The sequence below is a fragment of the Antennarius striatus genome, chromosome 7 (genome assembly GCF_040054535.1).
Source record: "Antennarius striatus isolate MH-2024 chromosome 7, ASM4005453v1, whole genome shotgun sequence".
NCBI lineage: Eukaryota > Metazoa > Chordata > Actinopteri > Lophiiformes > Antennariidae > Antennarius > Antennarius striatus.
This window is the reverse complement of record NC_090782.1, coordinates 18,744,104-18,760,097: the sequence shown is the minus strand read 5'-3', so window position 1 is coordinate 18,760,097 and position 15,994 is coordinate 18,744,104. Positions and strand designations below refer to the sequence as shown.

The 15,994-nt window shown below is 38.9% G+C and overlaps 1 protein-coding gene across 1 annotated transcript in view; it reads right to left on the bottom strand.

The window, feature by feature from the left end:
- Positions 1-423: 423 nt before the first annotated feature.
- Positions 424-15,994, bottom strand: part of ncanb (neurocan b) — a 130,386-nt gene continuing 114,815 nt past the window's right edge. Inside the window, exons 11-15 of the mRNA XM_068320405.1 lie at positions 12,268-12,426; positions 9,460-9,542; positions 8,880-9,024; positions 1,856-2,038; positions 424-560 (exon numbers count right to left, since the gene is read on the bottom strand). Coding sequence (XP_068176506.1) covers positions 424-560; positions 1,856-2,038; positions 8,880-9,024; positions 9,460-9,542; positions 12,268-12,426 — 707 coding nt within the window. The remainder of the gene's footprint in view (positions 561-1,855; positions 2,039-8,879; positions 9,025-9,459; positions 9,543-12,267; positions 12,427-15,994) is intronic.

The window sequence follows — 15,994 nt, the reverse complement described above, 5'->3', positions numbered from 1 at the left end:
ATGTTCAGTGTGGATTCCGTAGGACTTTTCTTTTTTCAAAAGCATGTCATCAGAGACCCATGTTTCAGGTCATCGCTGGGTTGGAGGGTAGTGACTGGTCAGAGTTAGTGGGTAGGTGAAAGACAAGTGAAGGTAATAAGGGAAAGCAGACGGTGGAAAGTAAAAAGAGTACAAATACATTTTGTTATAGTCTTAGTGAGGCCTAACGGTGCTTTGGCAGACCTCAGAATTGACTATGACACTCACTGACCTGGACAGCCAGGGATGCAGGTATAGGTGGGGCAGGGGAGTGCAGAAGGAGGCTCGGACAGAGAGTTTTCATCTGTAAGGTGTGTATGAGTGGAGTGAGAAGAAGGGAGAACATAAGATGGGTAGACTGCAGTCGGCAGCAGAAGAGAAACAAAAAGGAGATGTGTTTTTGGTTCAGAAGTGGATGTGGTTGTGGCCCTGGCCTTGCATTCCTCCGTGGTGTCCTCCCTCTCTGTGGCCATGTTTCTTGTGCTTCCTGCGCTCCCTCCTGCCCTTATGGTGGTGACGCCGTGAACGGTGGGCTCTCCGGGCTGACGGAGGAAACAGAGGGCAATGACAGTGACAGCGAAATGAAAGAAGAGGCCAAATCATTTATTTAAGAGCCAAGCCAGACATGGAATAATGACTACAACTGATATAAGCTGGTGATGAATCACTGACAAGCATCAGAGGGATTCAGGGAAAAAAGATCTGTAAAAAGGTCACAACCTCCCCTTTCTCTGTAGAAGTTTTGACAGTTTCCATCCCAGTGATGGAATCTATTTTATCTCTGATAGAGTCAACTAGGTGCCCTTAGCAAGAGCCGCCCACTCGCAGCCACAGTGTACAGTAAGCTTGTTCCTGGGGTGCAATGCCAAATTAGGCTGCTCCGTCCCTTTCTAGTTTTGCCGACAAAGACATGTTGTCCGCTTTGAATGATAATGACAGTCTAACTCTAGGCCATGAAAACAAATCCGCCCAAAGGTACGAGTTATAGGAAAAGTAATTCTTATCACTTTCAACAGTGAATACATTTGCAGCTTTTCATCATCACTGTCACAGTGAGCAATGAAATCAAGGAGCAGTTCATTGAATATTTATATATACCAACCATTTATAACTCCTCTGAAGAAACCAGAAATTATGCTGAAAAGTTATGACATCTATTCCATCTGTTCTGTCATAGGTGGAATGAGTCTTTTAAAAGAATAAAATAAATTAAGTTTATTCTGGGGCTCAAAAGAGGTACGATATGATATGATACAATATGATAGGTGTGTGAAAATTACATAACAAGAAACTTTTACTCATTTTTTCAGGAGACAAGTTGCTCTAAATTTAAACGTAGCTTCAGACATAAATTACTGACTGTAAGACTACAGTTTGTAATTTCCTTCTCAGATATGAGAACATCTGCTGCAAATGAAAGTATTTAGTTCTTATAAACCTTTCGTATCTTATGGGGTATAAAAGTCAAATTTTGCTTTGGTTGAACATTTTATGTTTTCAATAAACATTCTTTGAATTTAACTGCTCACCAAAAAAGAAAGGATCTTCAAAGGAGATCCCAGCTTTTTTAAGTAAACCCTGGGGATTTTGACTTAGTCTGCAACCAAAGTAATGTTTTTACTTTCAATTATTAGTAATGAGAGTGGGGATTGTTAGCTTGAGTGTGCATGATGACAGGAGCTCCCAAGGGCGGCTAATGTTGAGGTTCATTTTACGGACACGAAAGCTAAAAATAGGTTAATGTAGATGTGAAAATAAACTAAAAAATGAAAACACTGCTTTGGGTCTTATCGTCTGCCATCTGGCTCCATGAAGAGTCCTGTTGTGCAAAACTCACATTTTATGCAGATGATTTTGGGTCGGTCCCATTTTCCGTTGGCACGACACTTTGCAGTGGGCACATGGCGCTGCAGGAAGCCATCTGTACACTGGTAGCGCACTATAGAGTGGATGTCATAGTGGGAACGCTTCCGACCAATCAGAAATGCATTTTCCACAGCCGGCGGGGCTCCGCATAGCACTGACGAATCAAGTAGAGAACACAGGACAAGACAGAACATTAATCTGATCATTCACTTCTGTTATTTTCACAGATTCTATGAAGGAAGAACAGGTGGGATGAAGAGTTATACCTGGATTCCCTACATCAGTGTGTTGGTCTAAAACATTAACAATTATCTGTCCAAGTCTGTGAGTAAACAACTAGCAAGGTAGGTAATTCAATAATAATAGTAATTTAATATAAAGAGTTGAAGAACCACCAAAATTAGATTCAATTAGATTCTCAGCCAGACAGGTTAGGTTAGGTTATAGTGAGAATCCTCAGTTGCACAGAGAAACCTATACATATTTAACTGGGTTTAACAACTGGGTTAACTGGTTGGAGACTTAACAACCTCGACCTAGACCACCACTGGGCTACATACCAAACTCCCCACCAGCCATTCAGGATAGATAAGAGGCAAAATGTCTTTCAGCTTTTCTCACAAGTCCAGTTGATTTTATCCAACACAGAAACAGGAAAAATGTTTACACAAGCATGGCTAGCATTTTGCTCAGGGATTGATGGATGGACGCGCCTCAGGGAGGAACCCAAACAACTGCATTGATTTGTTTTTGCTCTCCTGACCAAGGGACCAACCTCTGTGGCGGAGGGAGAAGGCGAATATGTGTTCATCCTGCAACTGAAGCTTCACCCGTCCCTGCCCCAGATCATGTTGTGCATCACATCATGGAAACGATTGAAATGCAATTTCAAGTTAAACTTCCTGACATGACATGCTGAAAGTGTACAACATAGCTGCTGTTATTTAATAGAGGTGAAAGAAGGTGCATCGCATGAATGTTTTTAACTGTAACACTGAATTGTCACCTACCTCAACTATAAATGTTTAACAATACTGAGGCAACAAGGAACAGAAGGAGTCACGTTATGTATATTAAAAACATAATCATTGATGTGAGCTGCATTCTTCTTTTCATGCATAAATCTCAATTGAAAAATACTTCTCAAATTTTGTTTTTTTTTTAAATTGAGAAGGAACCTTATTTGTTCTATCATGCTGTGCATTATTTTTAAATTTAGCTTTCAGTTGTAACATATATACATGCTTGTATTGGTGTTTGTGATAGAATTGATTACACTTAATTGATGATGTCTTAACTTCAAACTAATTCAGTACTTTAAATTAATTCTGTACTTTAAATTAATTAAAACCAATTTAAAAAGAACTCTGCAGCAACAAGCGTGGCCCAACAGTACAACCTGTCAAAGACAAGGCATCACTGTGAGGGATTAAGGATTGTGGAAACTTGTTCTAGGCGAGAGAAACTTCAAAGATGCGTCCTCATCACAGTTTTCTAACACCAGAAACTATTGTTCCTGCTCTTGAATGTGAATTACACACTTTAAAGCTAAAGGCAGCCATGAAAGGACTTAATCAGCCTTCAAAATGTTTACAATCTCTCTTAATTCTCTTGTCCTTGTCTTAATACCTCTTAAATTCTTAATAAGGGAAAGCAATGTCATTAACTCAGATGAAAGGTTTAATACCACAGTTACAGTTTTATGTGTTGTGGAAGGAAGAGGCGATAACCACCTCCCTATTCACTTGAGGTGATCTCTGACTGAACACAAATGGAGGTCTAAAAGGAAGCTTTCAATTAGCCCTCACCTATGTTCACTGTTGAATGGTTTCTCACAGTTGGAGCAAGAAAAGTCAGGAAGAACTGAAGTAGGGATAAAAGGAAATGCCTCTAGACTTGGAAAAAGCATATTGAACTGTGATTCTATGGGCGACACTTTAAGTGAGAAGGTCTTACTTAAAATAAAGCCTCAAACTGCTGCTGCTAAGGGAGGAACCACAAGAAAGAGCCCATAAAAGTATTCTGAAGCTGCAATAATAAACATTCATTTACTGGTGGCACTTCTGCAATTCTCAAGGCTGATGAGTCCAACACAGTTTCAAATGTACATTAAAAAGTTTGTGTAAAGGATGAAATTGGCACAAAGAAAGAATGTGGTATCTCCCACTACTCGACTCAAAAACTGCATTGTGATAATCTAGATAATGGGAATTAAATGACTATCTGTAATGAAAAAGACTGTGTTCTACATAGCACTATGGATCATTTTAGCATCTTTAGATCCATCCATCCATCCATCCACTGTACTGAGTGGGTTTATAGGAAAATATGTGCTAACATGTTGCTATATTAGCTTCATAAGGTAAAAACATTGAGATGCATTAAGACAATAACTGCTGTCTTTAAGCAGCCAATAATATGTATACGGACTTAAAAATATCCATACATGGGTTCATGAAGAATACAGAAGTCTGGGTGAAAGGTGAAGGGTGAAAATGGAAAAGATGAAGGAAAAGACAGAAGATGAGGACGAGGACAGACAAGAACAGTCATCTTCTGCAGAAAAAATGCAGTAGAGATCCACATTAGATATCTACGTTTTACTCCATAATAAATAGAACATAGTCTTAATGAGTCAAATCAGATGATTTAGCCGACAGTTGAAGATAAGTGTTAGTTACTTTCATGACTGTTAGGTGTGCACTTGAAAGCAGCATGTTTGTCATGGTATTCCCTACTCAGTGTTATTGGGTTGTGTGGTAGGAGGTAGTCAAAGCAAGTGAGTTACATGGGAAGAGCTGCAGACAGTTAGATGCTGATTCCTTTCAGATTTCTTTCATTGCCCCAAAGCATCTGTATACCTACTGACAATCCTGTTAGAATGAATCAGAGAAACATGGAAGTGTGTGTGTATTCTCAGAGAAACACTACAGGGAGTGAGCCTCATGCGTGAACAGTGGATGTGGACAAATTAGGTTGTTTTTATTAAACAAGAAACGCAGTGTTATGTTTGTGTGAATGTTTTCTGACAGCCCAAACCAAATAAGAGAAAATAAATGGTTTGTACAACAAGAAGTTGCAAATCCCCAAAATATAGATAATACACAATAAAGATTTCTTCAGATGATATTTGAATCAGACTAAATCAGACAGCAAACTAACGGGCCCTGTTTTTCATAGCTAATGATTTAAATGGCAAAGAATAGCAGGAAAAGCTCAGATAACATTATTGCAGCCTCAGGTTTTAATTTGAACAAATAAGAAAAAGTCGTTTCTCCAGAGGCGATTTTAGGAAACTTCAAACCTCCACTCTCCATAACTGCATTTGTGTCAATACAAAATATCTAATGAACACAAACACATAGGAATATATTAAAGGAGTTGCCAAAGAGAGTGATTAGCTTCCCACACTAGAGTCCTGATAGATCACAGTTTGACAACATCACATGAATGTGACTGCGTATGCTCATGTGATTTGTTTTCATGTAATAATTTTAATCAAAGGGATGTAAACTCACCCTGAGCTCCGTGCAGACGCCCGCTGCAGGAGTGCAACCACATTAGAGCGGTGCTAATCATTGAGAAATAAGGAAAAGATTGCAGCGGCACAACAGTAGATTCAGCAAAACTGCTCAATCAAGCGTTTTATTAAAATAACAGAAAAAGATTTGGGAGTCTCTTTGGTTTCTGGGACAAAATACCAACGACTCTATAGTAATGTGTAACTCATGCCTCCCTAGGATGAGTCAGTACTGTTTACAAGCTGATTTAAACTTGTTTACGGTTGGAATGTCTGTTGAGTCCTGTTAAATGTTTAATAATTTCATATGCTGAGTAGAAGAGCGAGAGAGCATCTCCTCACGTCTCCTGGGTCTTGAACTTCTGCTCTTTCCCTGAAATGCACCTCACTGCTGTCTGTAACTACATGCAGCAGTGATGTCTATGATAAGATGGGGTCCCACGAGGAGGAATGTGGCTGCTTGTGTGGAGTTGGTTTAAAGGACCATGAGCTCTGCTTCAATTAAGGACATGAAGGCTGTATACTTTTTCAGCATTCATACTATTCTTCCCATGTGGCTTCTTCACCTTCCGGTGAACCTGCCAAGTCTCGTCCAAACCAAAACCTTGTATTTTTAATTCATATTCTCACAGCAAACAAGCATAAGAGTTATTTTTAAAAATAAATTTAGGCAATAGAAGTTCTGCTCTCCAAAGTGTGGATTTAGCAATGATTACATCACTTCCTCATGGACAACTCACCTATAAAAGTTTATCATATTCAAAAGTCCTGTATTGTTGAGGATGTACTGCAATATCAGATTTCCTGAACATGAATAACCTAACAATAAAAAATAATTTAATGATGTGAAAATACTTCCATGTCCTCTTAAATGTAATTTCGCCCTCATCCTCTCATGGAAGAGCTTACAGGCAGAAGACTAGATAATTCTGTAGTTGTATGATTAAAATTTAAATACAAAACTTCCAGGCAACTGGTTTCCATCAAATGTTTTTTACTTTGAGCCTCCTCATGTGATATTGATCCAGCAATTAGATACTGCCAATGAAAGATAAGTACCTGTGATCAAGAGTTGCATCAATATAAAGTGACAAAAGTGATGCTGCGCAAAACAAAATGTTGTCATTTGCATATCATGGACTCACTGGTTTTTCAGTTGGATAGATGCAACGAAAGATTCAAGATTACTTGATCTCTTGACTTGTGTTTTAATTATATGACAAACCCGGAGGTAAAAACACAGCTACTTGGGGCTTATCAGTTATTTAGCTCTCTGTACTGATATGGGAATGCTGTCTGTGACTCTTGGGAAATATAAAAAAATGTTTAACATATATTCCATCACTGCTGATAGTGAAACAACAAATTAGTTTGTTGAATATGAATCTCTTTCCTTGAGTTCAGAATCACCTGTTTTCACTTATTTGGAAAAAAAAAACATCTGCACAACAGATGGTGCTACTACTTTGTGATTGATTCAAATGCACTATTAAACAGATAACATGAGCTGCAAGCATTAGGAAATCAGGTGGCAAATACTCAGTATGGAGCTGACAAACTTCACTGATAAGACAAGGCATGACTGAGAGTGAAAAGAGGCCAACATGAGGGAAGGGGGAAGAGCAGAAGATGCAGATGATTGTAACTGACTGATTAAGGTTAGAGGTGGGCTGTATGCTGTGGATTTGCAACATCAGAGGTGGTGCAACACCTGGCTGATGTGGGAAATAACTTCCTTTCATTCCAGAAGTGAGTTGCTTGTGTTGGATTCCCTGAGGCTTTACAAGTAAACACAACAAATAATTTAAAGTGAAATAAACAAATGATTGACTTACGACAGTCATTAAAGATTATACAGCTTTAATGTTCAGGCTCTTGGAATAATCGCCGATGAGGCTGGCTGAAAAGGGATTTTATTTATTTATTTTTAAAAGTGATCATAAATTAAGCCCCTCCAACAGGAGCACCCTGGTAACAGAACAACCATTACCTTCTTTCTCTCTACTGTCTGTAATAACGTCTTAAAGGCCTCCAAAATACTTTAGATTGACAGAGAAAGGATTTAGCTTATCTGACTCATAAACCTCATCGAATAACAACATTTAAATCGAGAAAAAAAAAATCATAATAATAATAAATTTTGTTGAATAATTCAACAAAAATTAAAAAATATTTTTTATGCTTCATCAAACAAACATCAGTATAACATATTTATGATTTAATCTGATTTAATAATAAGGAACAGACTGACAAGGAGAATTTGGTAGCACTCTGACAGATACTGATGGGATGAAATGCCAAATAAATATTAGAATGGAAATTTAAATTCTAAATTTACTGAGCCCCTGACAAATGTCATCTAAATATGAGACAGTAAGCGCACTCAAACCTAATTCAATTTAATCAGCAGCCTAAATCTGACATATTGGGAAATACACACATTCAGAACACATCATGAATTCACTCTAACTAATAATATTTTGAACAAAGGTTTTAAAGTGTGCTTAACTCTTTTTTATTTCACATAATCTACTTTTATTCTTAAGTTTTTGAGTAGGAGCTGAGAAGCTTGACTTTTACTTTAATCTCACATCCAAAATGTAATTTTAAATAAGGGCCAGATTCATTTAAGCCAGCCTCCACCGAGATATTAATATGTGTCTCTTCTTGCCACTGGCTGAGTCTGACCTGTATGCAAATATTTGGTAAAACTGAGCTCTAATGGGTTCTCAGAGGAGAGCGTGGTGGCCTAACTTCAGCCTTAAGAAAGGGTGGCTGCGACAGGGGACATGGAGAGGAGCTAGTGGTGTAGAAAGCAAGTGCTCCCATGCTCACTTCAATATGCTCAGCTTAAGTTTCCTGGACACTATGCACAAAGTACTTTCTGCCTGAGGACATACTTCACCTTACTATAGCACAACATTTGGCAGACGAAAAACAGCTGTGACATGAAGAACGGGAGAACTTTTTAAAGACGACAGACAGAAGAAGGAGTGCTGGTGAGCAGTAATGAGTGTGAATGTACGTACGTACGTGACTGAATGAGGAGGTTCAGTTCTAATCTCTTCACGGCACACAGACATTTATAATGTATGTAAAGCACAACGTAATGTTCAGAATCCCCCCGAAGGTACATGCAGTTAGTCTCTGTGATTTAGCAGGAATAGGCTGCAACACTTGAGAGCTACTTTACATAAAATACAGATTGAAGAAAATTTTGTCGCTTTACCATTTCAGACTAAAGAACTAATAGCTCAGTGAGGTTTATTCTCCCTTGCCTTTCCTCTTACTCTCACCATCTCCTGTCTGTTTCCTCTATGTCTCACTCTTCAAACTCAAAGCTGCTTCCTCCTAACAGCTTTTCTTTCTTCTCATCTGCAACGAAATGCTTCTATACCCCTCCACCAGTCACCTTAATGAGATGTTAAAGTTGAGTAGTTCTTGTGCCACCCTCTCCTCTTCTCTTGTCTCTCACCTGTTCCTTTCTTGCAGACGTAGGGCAGATTGTAGTTGCAGGGCACGTCATTCCATTTGCCGTTCTCATGAGCAATCATAACCACGCAGTCCTCTCCTCCAGCAAAGAAGTTGTCTGGCTGGTTTTGACGCCAGTTCTCATATTGCTGCGCACAAATACAAAAACAGGCACATTTAACAAATAAATAAATAAATACATAAATATATAAAAAAAATTTAGGACACTCCCTCTTTAAACTCCAATAATAATAAATTACTGACTTTGTTTTTTTGCTGTATGTTTTGTTCCTCTGTGTTCCTTTCATAGGTATAAAATGAGAATTCCTCTCTTAATAACGATAAATTTGAAGTGTGTGCTTCTGACTATATGCTGAACACCATCCAAAGATAAGTCTAAATGAAAAAAGTTTTTAAAAAAACTCTATGAACAAAGAAAATATATTAATATGGATCACAATAAAAGCTAATGATTAATATGTTTTTCAAAAAACTATTCTGAGCATATTTCCAGGAGAAATACTGAGTCCCTCCACATGGATAGTTCCTGTTGGGTAGACAGCGGGCTACCAAATCAGACTCACCAGGTCCATCTTGTCAGTCCACTGAAAGTCATCCTCTACTGTTCGATCGTTTAAACCAATCCAGGTATTGTCATGGCTTAAACCTATAAACAGGAAATACATTATAATAGAATAAGCCCTTCATGACAAAATTGCCTACTTACTGTAATTAAAATATCAACTATAGTCAAAATGTGGTGTCAAAATGTGGTCTAGATTGTATACAGTTTAGCTCCTCTGGACAAAATATCAAAACAAAGGGGCGGCAGTGGCTCAGTGGTAGAGCCACTGCCGCGTCCAATGTTTCTAAGATCGGCGGTTCGATTCCCGTTCACGCGCAAAAAACCACCCGAAGTGTGAGCTGACAGTGGGAGGCGCCAGCTCATCTCCGGAGCACTGCCGAAGCACCCTTGAGCACAGTGCCACCCCCCTTTACAAGTCGCTCAAATGGGCACTCCACAAAGGGGCTGCCCGCCACTGTACCTTCCCCTGCATGCAGGCCCCCTTGTGTATGTGCGTGTGCTACAGGGGCCTGTACAAACTAACATGTATGCATGAATTTGAAGTATTAACTAGAATGTACTCTTAATTTCTCTTCGGGTATCAGATAGGTATATAAAAAAAAAAAAAAAAAAAGGAAAATAGAAGTTTAATCTCTTTTATTTACAAATAAAATGAAGAAAATCAAACTAACAATAATGTAATACAATGGCTCCTCAAATTAGACAATCTTGACTTTTACAACCTAGTGTGTATCAAACCCCAAATATTCTCCCTAAAAAGCAGATGGTACATATATTTTTCATTAGTTCAACCATGCCTTATCAATACTACACGCCTGCACATGAAGACTGACTCCATTGAGGAGCTGTATAGAACCAGGTAAAAAAAATGGAGAATCCATTTTTTTTATTGATGTGAAAGAAAATTTCCCTATCAACTTTTTGGAATAATTTATATGCAGCCTTGTGCAAATGTGCATGCACGTATACTATGTAGTGCAATTTCAATCATGCTGTAACTGATTAACATCATTATGACACCGATCAATCTTCCTAATGGCTTAGATCTCCTTATTGTAGAAGAGGTGACCATTGTCAAGGACATTAAATAGACTTTTTTCTAACCTCGTGCATATTGCATAAAGATTAGTGCTAGATGGATGGCACCGATCTAGTATCTGTCAATGACAAAAGGTGGATCCAGTTTTACACAGGGATGCTGCTGATGGTCTTGCCTTATTATTACATATGAGATTAAGGAACACAACCAAAAGTCGAGAGGCTAAGATTGAGGATATTGTTTCATGAGCACTTAATATGTTGAGAAGACTGTTTGGATATTTGAGTGGCAATATTGCCTGACCCGAGAATAACTTATGTCAAACTTGACATATGCTCATAATTTTATAGACAAAGCGTAAAATAAAATATAGGTGGAAACCACTGAATTTAAAAGGACATATAGTCTGTATTTGTAAAAACAGAAAAATTATAAATGTCACATATTTAGCTCACAAATCACCCATAATGTAAATTAATGTAAGTGTGACTTATGTTTAAATGCTGGTTTTAATAGGTTTTAGCATACTGATACATTTCCTGCACTGGACTCAAATGGAGTTATCCTCTCACACCCACTGGAGTTTTTGTTTCACCTGTTATGGAGTAAATCATATCTTTGAAAGACCGTGATAGTATATTAAATGCTTTGTCACAGACACTTATGTCAGAGCTTATAGCACAATTTCATTGCAACAAATGGGGGATCCACATTTATTAGGCTGAACAGGCTCCGATGCTGAGAATTCTTTTTCAGCAGGGAGCAAAATAAACCTCTTCAAAGGCTGTTTGGAGCAGAACTAGACATTTATCACAGAGTTATGGGATACACATAAGGCAAGAACTGTCATTGCTATGATGGCAATAATAAAGCACAAGAGCAGATGCGAATGAACACTGTAGAAGCATTGTGTAGGACAGGGGAGTGAAACCCAGTTCGACGAAAGGCCATATAATTATTAAATATTTAGATTGAGTGGGGACTTTTGATTAGAGAATATCGGAGAAAGAACTTCTGGTGTTTTGGTCCTGGTGTTCTTATTTGAAAGGTTACTCTACCCTTGACAAAGACAAAGAACGTGGGTCCATCCATTAATTGTCTTGTAGACAAGATGACCATAATCTTCTCTTCTAAAGCCACTTTTTCTGCTTCGTTGGGTTGCTGGAGCCTATCCCAGGTGATTATGGGTGAGAGGCGGGGTACACTCTGGACACATCGCCGGAGCATCATGGGGGTGCATGAAAGACAGACAACTCTCATGCACACACTCAAACGTATCGACAAATTAGACCTGATCAATTCATCATAATTACATGTTTTTGGAGGTGGAGGGAAGCTGGAGAATCTAAAATCTTCTTGCCATGAGGTGACAGTGCTGCCCACAGAATGTGGATCTTCCTGGACAACCTAATGACGCTATAAATTATGGTGTTATTATTTTTGCCTTTGGCTCTGTGAGTTATGCCTTTGTCAATTTGCTATGGAGGATGTTACCTTTAAATACTATATGAGCCACTAGTTGCTACTGAGGAAAAGCTGGGGATGAGAGAACAACAGAGCAGTTGCTAGATTAATCTCAGTTTGACCCATAATGTGGAACAGAACTGTGGAACATGTCATATTCTCATAAAGAATAATAATTTGCTGTATTATGTAAAGCTAGACTTAACTGTCTGGGGTTTCTTACTATTTTCAAGTGTAGTTCAAGTTCATTGATCATCAATCATCAACCTTTGTCCCCCCTGCTGTGGTTCAACATGCACCCACCTCTGAGGAAGTTCTGCTCAGGCAGGCTGTGGATGCTGGCCAGGTGGCTGTTATGCTCCCTGCAGTCCTTCTCAGCATCCTCCCAGGTGTGTCGCCTGCTGAAGTATCGGTAGCAGTGTCCGTGGAACTTCCTCCAAGTGTGCTCACAGCCTTCAGTGTCTGAAGGAGCATGGAGGATTGGGGAAAAGTACAGGGAGGTAATTGAAAGAGATGGTGATTAGTCAATGGAAAATCCATTTGGGAAGAGAAATCTGTTCTTTTCACCACTAAACACTCACAGCTAAAGGATGGAAATTGCACAGGGAAGAAGTAAGAGGACAAAGAAGGGTTATAATAATTACTCCTTTGTAGTTTTTCTATCCTGCCACAGCAAATTCTTCCTATCTTGCAGCCCACAAGATCTACATATTGCCCCCTACACCTATCCCTTTCTGTCCCCCCTTTATTTGGTCCCCTCTTGATTTAAGTGCCCTTTATTAGACTCCATCCTTCCATCTCTGCATCATCTGCTCTTTGATTAGGACTTGTAATCCATGGCAGAGGCAAGCCGATGGTGAGAGAGCTTAGTTCAATGAATGCCGTTTTAATCTATTCAAATGCCAACAGTCCTAAGAAACTGCTTCTAGTACATAGCTCCGGCTTGGTAATTAAGGCCTGTCACAGTCCTGTCAGCACACCGACTCTCCATCCTCATATCCCTCATTCCTTCCTCCCTTTTTCCCCTTTCATCTCTTTCAGATATCGCCCCTCATTTGACTGGGGGTTAGCTGTGTGACTGTAAGCCTTACATTTTAAATATGATGTGTATTTTTGCGCATAGATCTGTGTCTATGTGAACATGTGGAGATCTATGCTCTACTGATGCAGTTTTGGCTCAATTTGTCAGCTAAGCCGCTCCTAGTTTCCCCTCATTCTCACCCTCACCCCTCTTGTGCCCCCCTACCCATGCAGGGATCAGGAAAAAGGCCTCAGCTATTCCCCAAACAAATCTGAAGCGACACCAGCAAATTGGGTGGTGCAAATTGGGCCGTATGGGGCTTTGCATAGTATGCAGAGACAAGTAGTTAAGGCTATGAAAAGAAAAGGAACAGAGAAGACCATTATGAAAGTCATTCTATACTGAAATATGAAATCAGGGCCCGAAAACCTTGAAACTGCTTTGAGAGTACATTTCATACTATTAAACTCTCCTCCAGTCCCTATGTGGTTGAGATGCAGTGCTGTAAAGTGCCGTGACACCATTTCTCAAATGGACTGGGTCATCATAGCAGAGTGCATTAGTTAGCTCAGAAGCTGTGCACCAACACCTCTGGTAAGTGCAAAAGTGTTAAACACACTTATTGATGGTGAGGAATTTTGCTGATGATACACAATCACAAGGACACGTAATATAGCATGTTCAGAAGGTAATTTCACTGTCACGTTTCAGACAGTAGGCACACACCTCTGTCAGATCAAAGCGGTCACACGAATGAACGTGTTCAACATTTAAACATGCAACTTGGTTGCAGACAGAAGGAAATGAGGAATGACGGTTAGAGGTAGATCCTGACAACTGGCTTCTTGTTTTCTTCTTTTGGAATTGTGATATATTTTATTTACACTTAGTTTGATAGTTTGTATCGAAATAAACTTTTACATATTATTTATTATTTAGTATTGGGGTGGTACCAGGGTGTCGGGTGGTTGATGATGACGTGTTTTGTACTATCTTTCGTTATAATGGACGTGCCTGTCCACCGTGTGGGCATCGAGCTTGCAATCCAATGGGATCTGGGACAAATTGTGCAAGTCCTGCACTCTATTTGTGCAGTTAGGTGGTGAATGCTGTGTTGTCTAACTGTGATAACTATATTATTATGTATTCTTATGTAACATATGTGGTATGACTGCATGTGTATTTAGGAGAGGTGAATAATTTCCCCTTGGGATTATTAAAGTATTTTTCATTCATTCAACATTCATACATCCCATTTGAAATGATTACTTCACACAAACATAAACCCATGTCAGTCACATAAAGATAAAATGTTTAAAAAAAACACACCTGTCATTGTCTGACTAAACAGAGGTCACTAAGTACTTCTGAAGTTTAGCACTGAGATCGGCCACAAGCACAAACTTAATCTAAAATGCTTAAAGGCTACTTTAAACAGATGCATGTTTAGTTTAGTTCATTCAGTACACAAGTTTAGTGCTACTTAACCTCCAAGCATTCAGTATGGACTTTGGAGTGGAGCCTCATTGTTATGCGAACTTGAGCTCTGCAAACTTCCTGTAAGTATAAATGTCTCCTGGTGTCATGTCTCCGGACAATTAAGTATTCCATTTACTTTTGCTGTTATCATGACCCGATCCACTTCCAATCAGTTCATTTCCTTCACCTGCCTTCTCCTCGCTCACCTGCAGCCACTTCCCTAATATGCCTCAACCCTTCCTATATCCAGCTCATCCCTGTCCTCTGCCAGATTGTTTAGTGTTCACCCTGACTCTCCAGCAATTGTATCTTGCCAAACATTGTGACCCTGTATTTAGGTTTCCTCTACCAGTTGTGTTTGAGTCGTGACACCTGGTGAGTTTGAACACATCAATGACACAAAGCAGTTAGCCATGTTAACATTTATAGCCTCCTCTGGGTGGCTCAGTGGATCATTGGTCGGCCATGTTTCCTTGACAATAAACTTAGACATTCAGACTGCACTCTTTACCGCAGAACACTTTGATGCTGCAAAGTGGATCTATTCATGCTCCTGAATACGAGGTGTGCCAGTGTGTCAGAAATCCCAACTATAATTTGGTGGTATCATTGCTTGAATTGAAAATCTTTTTGCATGTGAGCTCAGCCAACACTAAGAGAAGCTCTTACTGAGAATAACTGGCTTGAAGGTCCAGAATTGAAAAGAACTGTTGTACTACGTATGTGCATTATCAACAGTGAAACCCAGAGAAAACATACTTTAGTCAAGGTAATGTTGCACTTCAGTCAGTATCTTGTCACAAATTCCTGTGGAAAGTTTCAAGGATATTTTACTGATGGACATGAATAAAAGTTTAAAAAGTAAAACATTTATGACTGGATCACATCTGATGTTCTTCTGCAGTAACGTTTCCCACAGCATTATGAAGTTTATGTGTTATCATTGCCTTGCTAAAGAGACCCCAGAATGCATACTGCGTGTTTCATTTCATAATATACACACCTAAGGACAGAACACATGTAATCTTTTGAAAACTAAACCAATCTGATTATCTCAATTTAACAAGCTCTTTCTCAAAATGACATTTTTAAATTAATAACATAAATATAAATGATTATAGAAATATGAATATTCTAGGACAACAACTGACTTCATTGGAATCAAATATCCATGACAGTTTTTCTGACCTGCCAGTTGCTTGCTTCCTTATGCATATTTTTTTCTTACGGTTCAAACTACAAAGGAATGTTTACCAGTCACTTCCCTATTTTTGTTTCAATGCATGTTGTAATAATTTACAGGAAGACTACCTTTTCTAAAAACTAGCGCTGAAAAATATAGATTGTATAATACTGAAATAGTTTGAGTAACGCTGGCTATTTAAAAGTTTCACAGGAGACTACTTACATTAGAATCAGGATTTTACACTCTGCCTTCTCTATCTAGCCGCAGCAGTGTGTTTTTTAAACAGATAGCAGCTGGTTACTGTTAGCACATTATAACTGCTGATATTTTTGTTCATATATGAC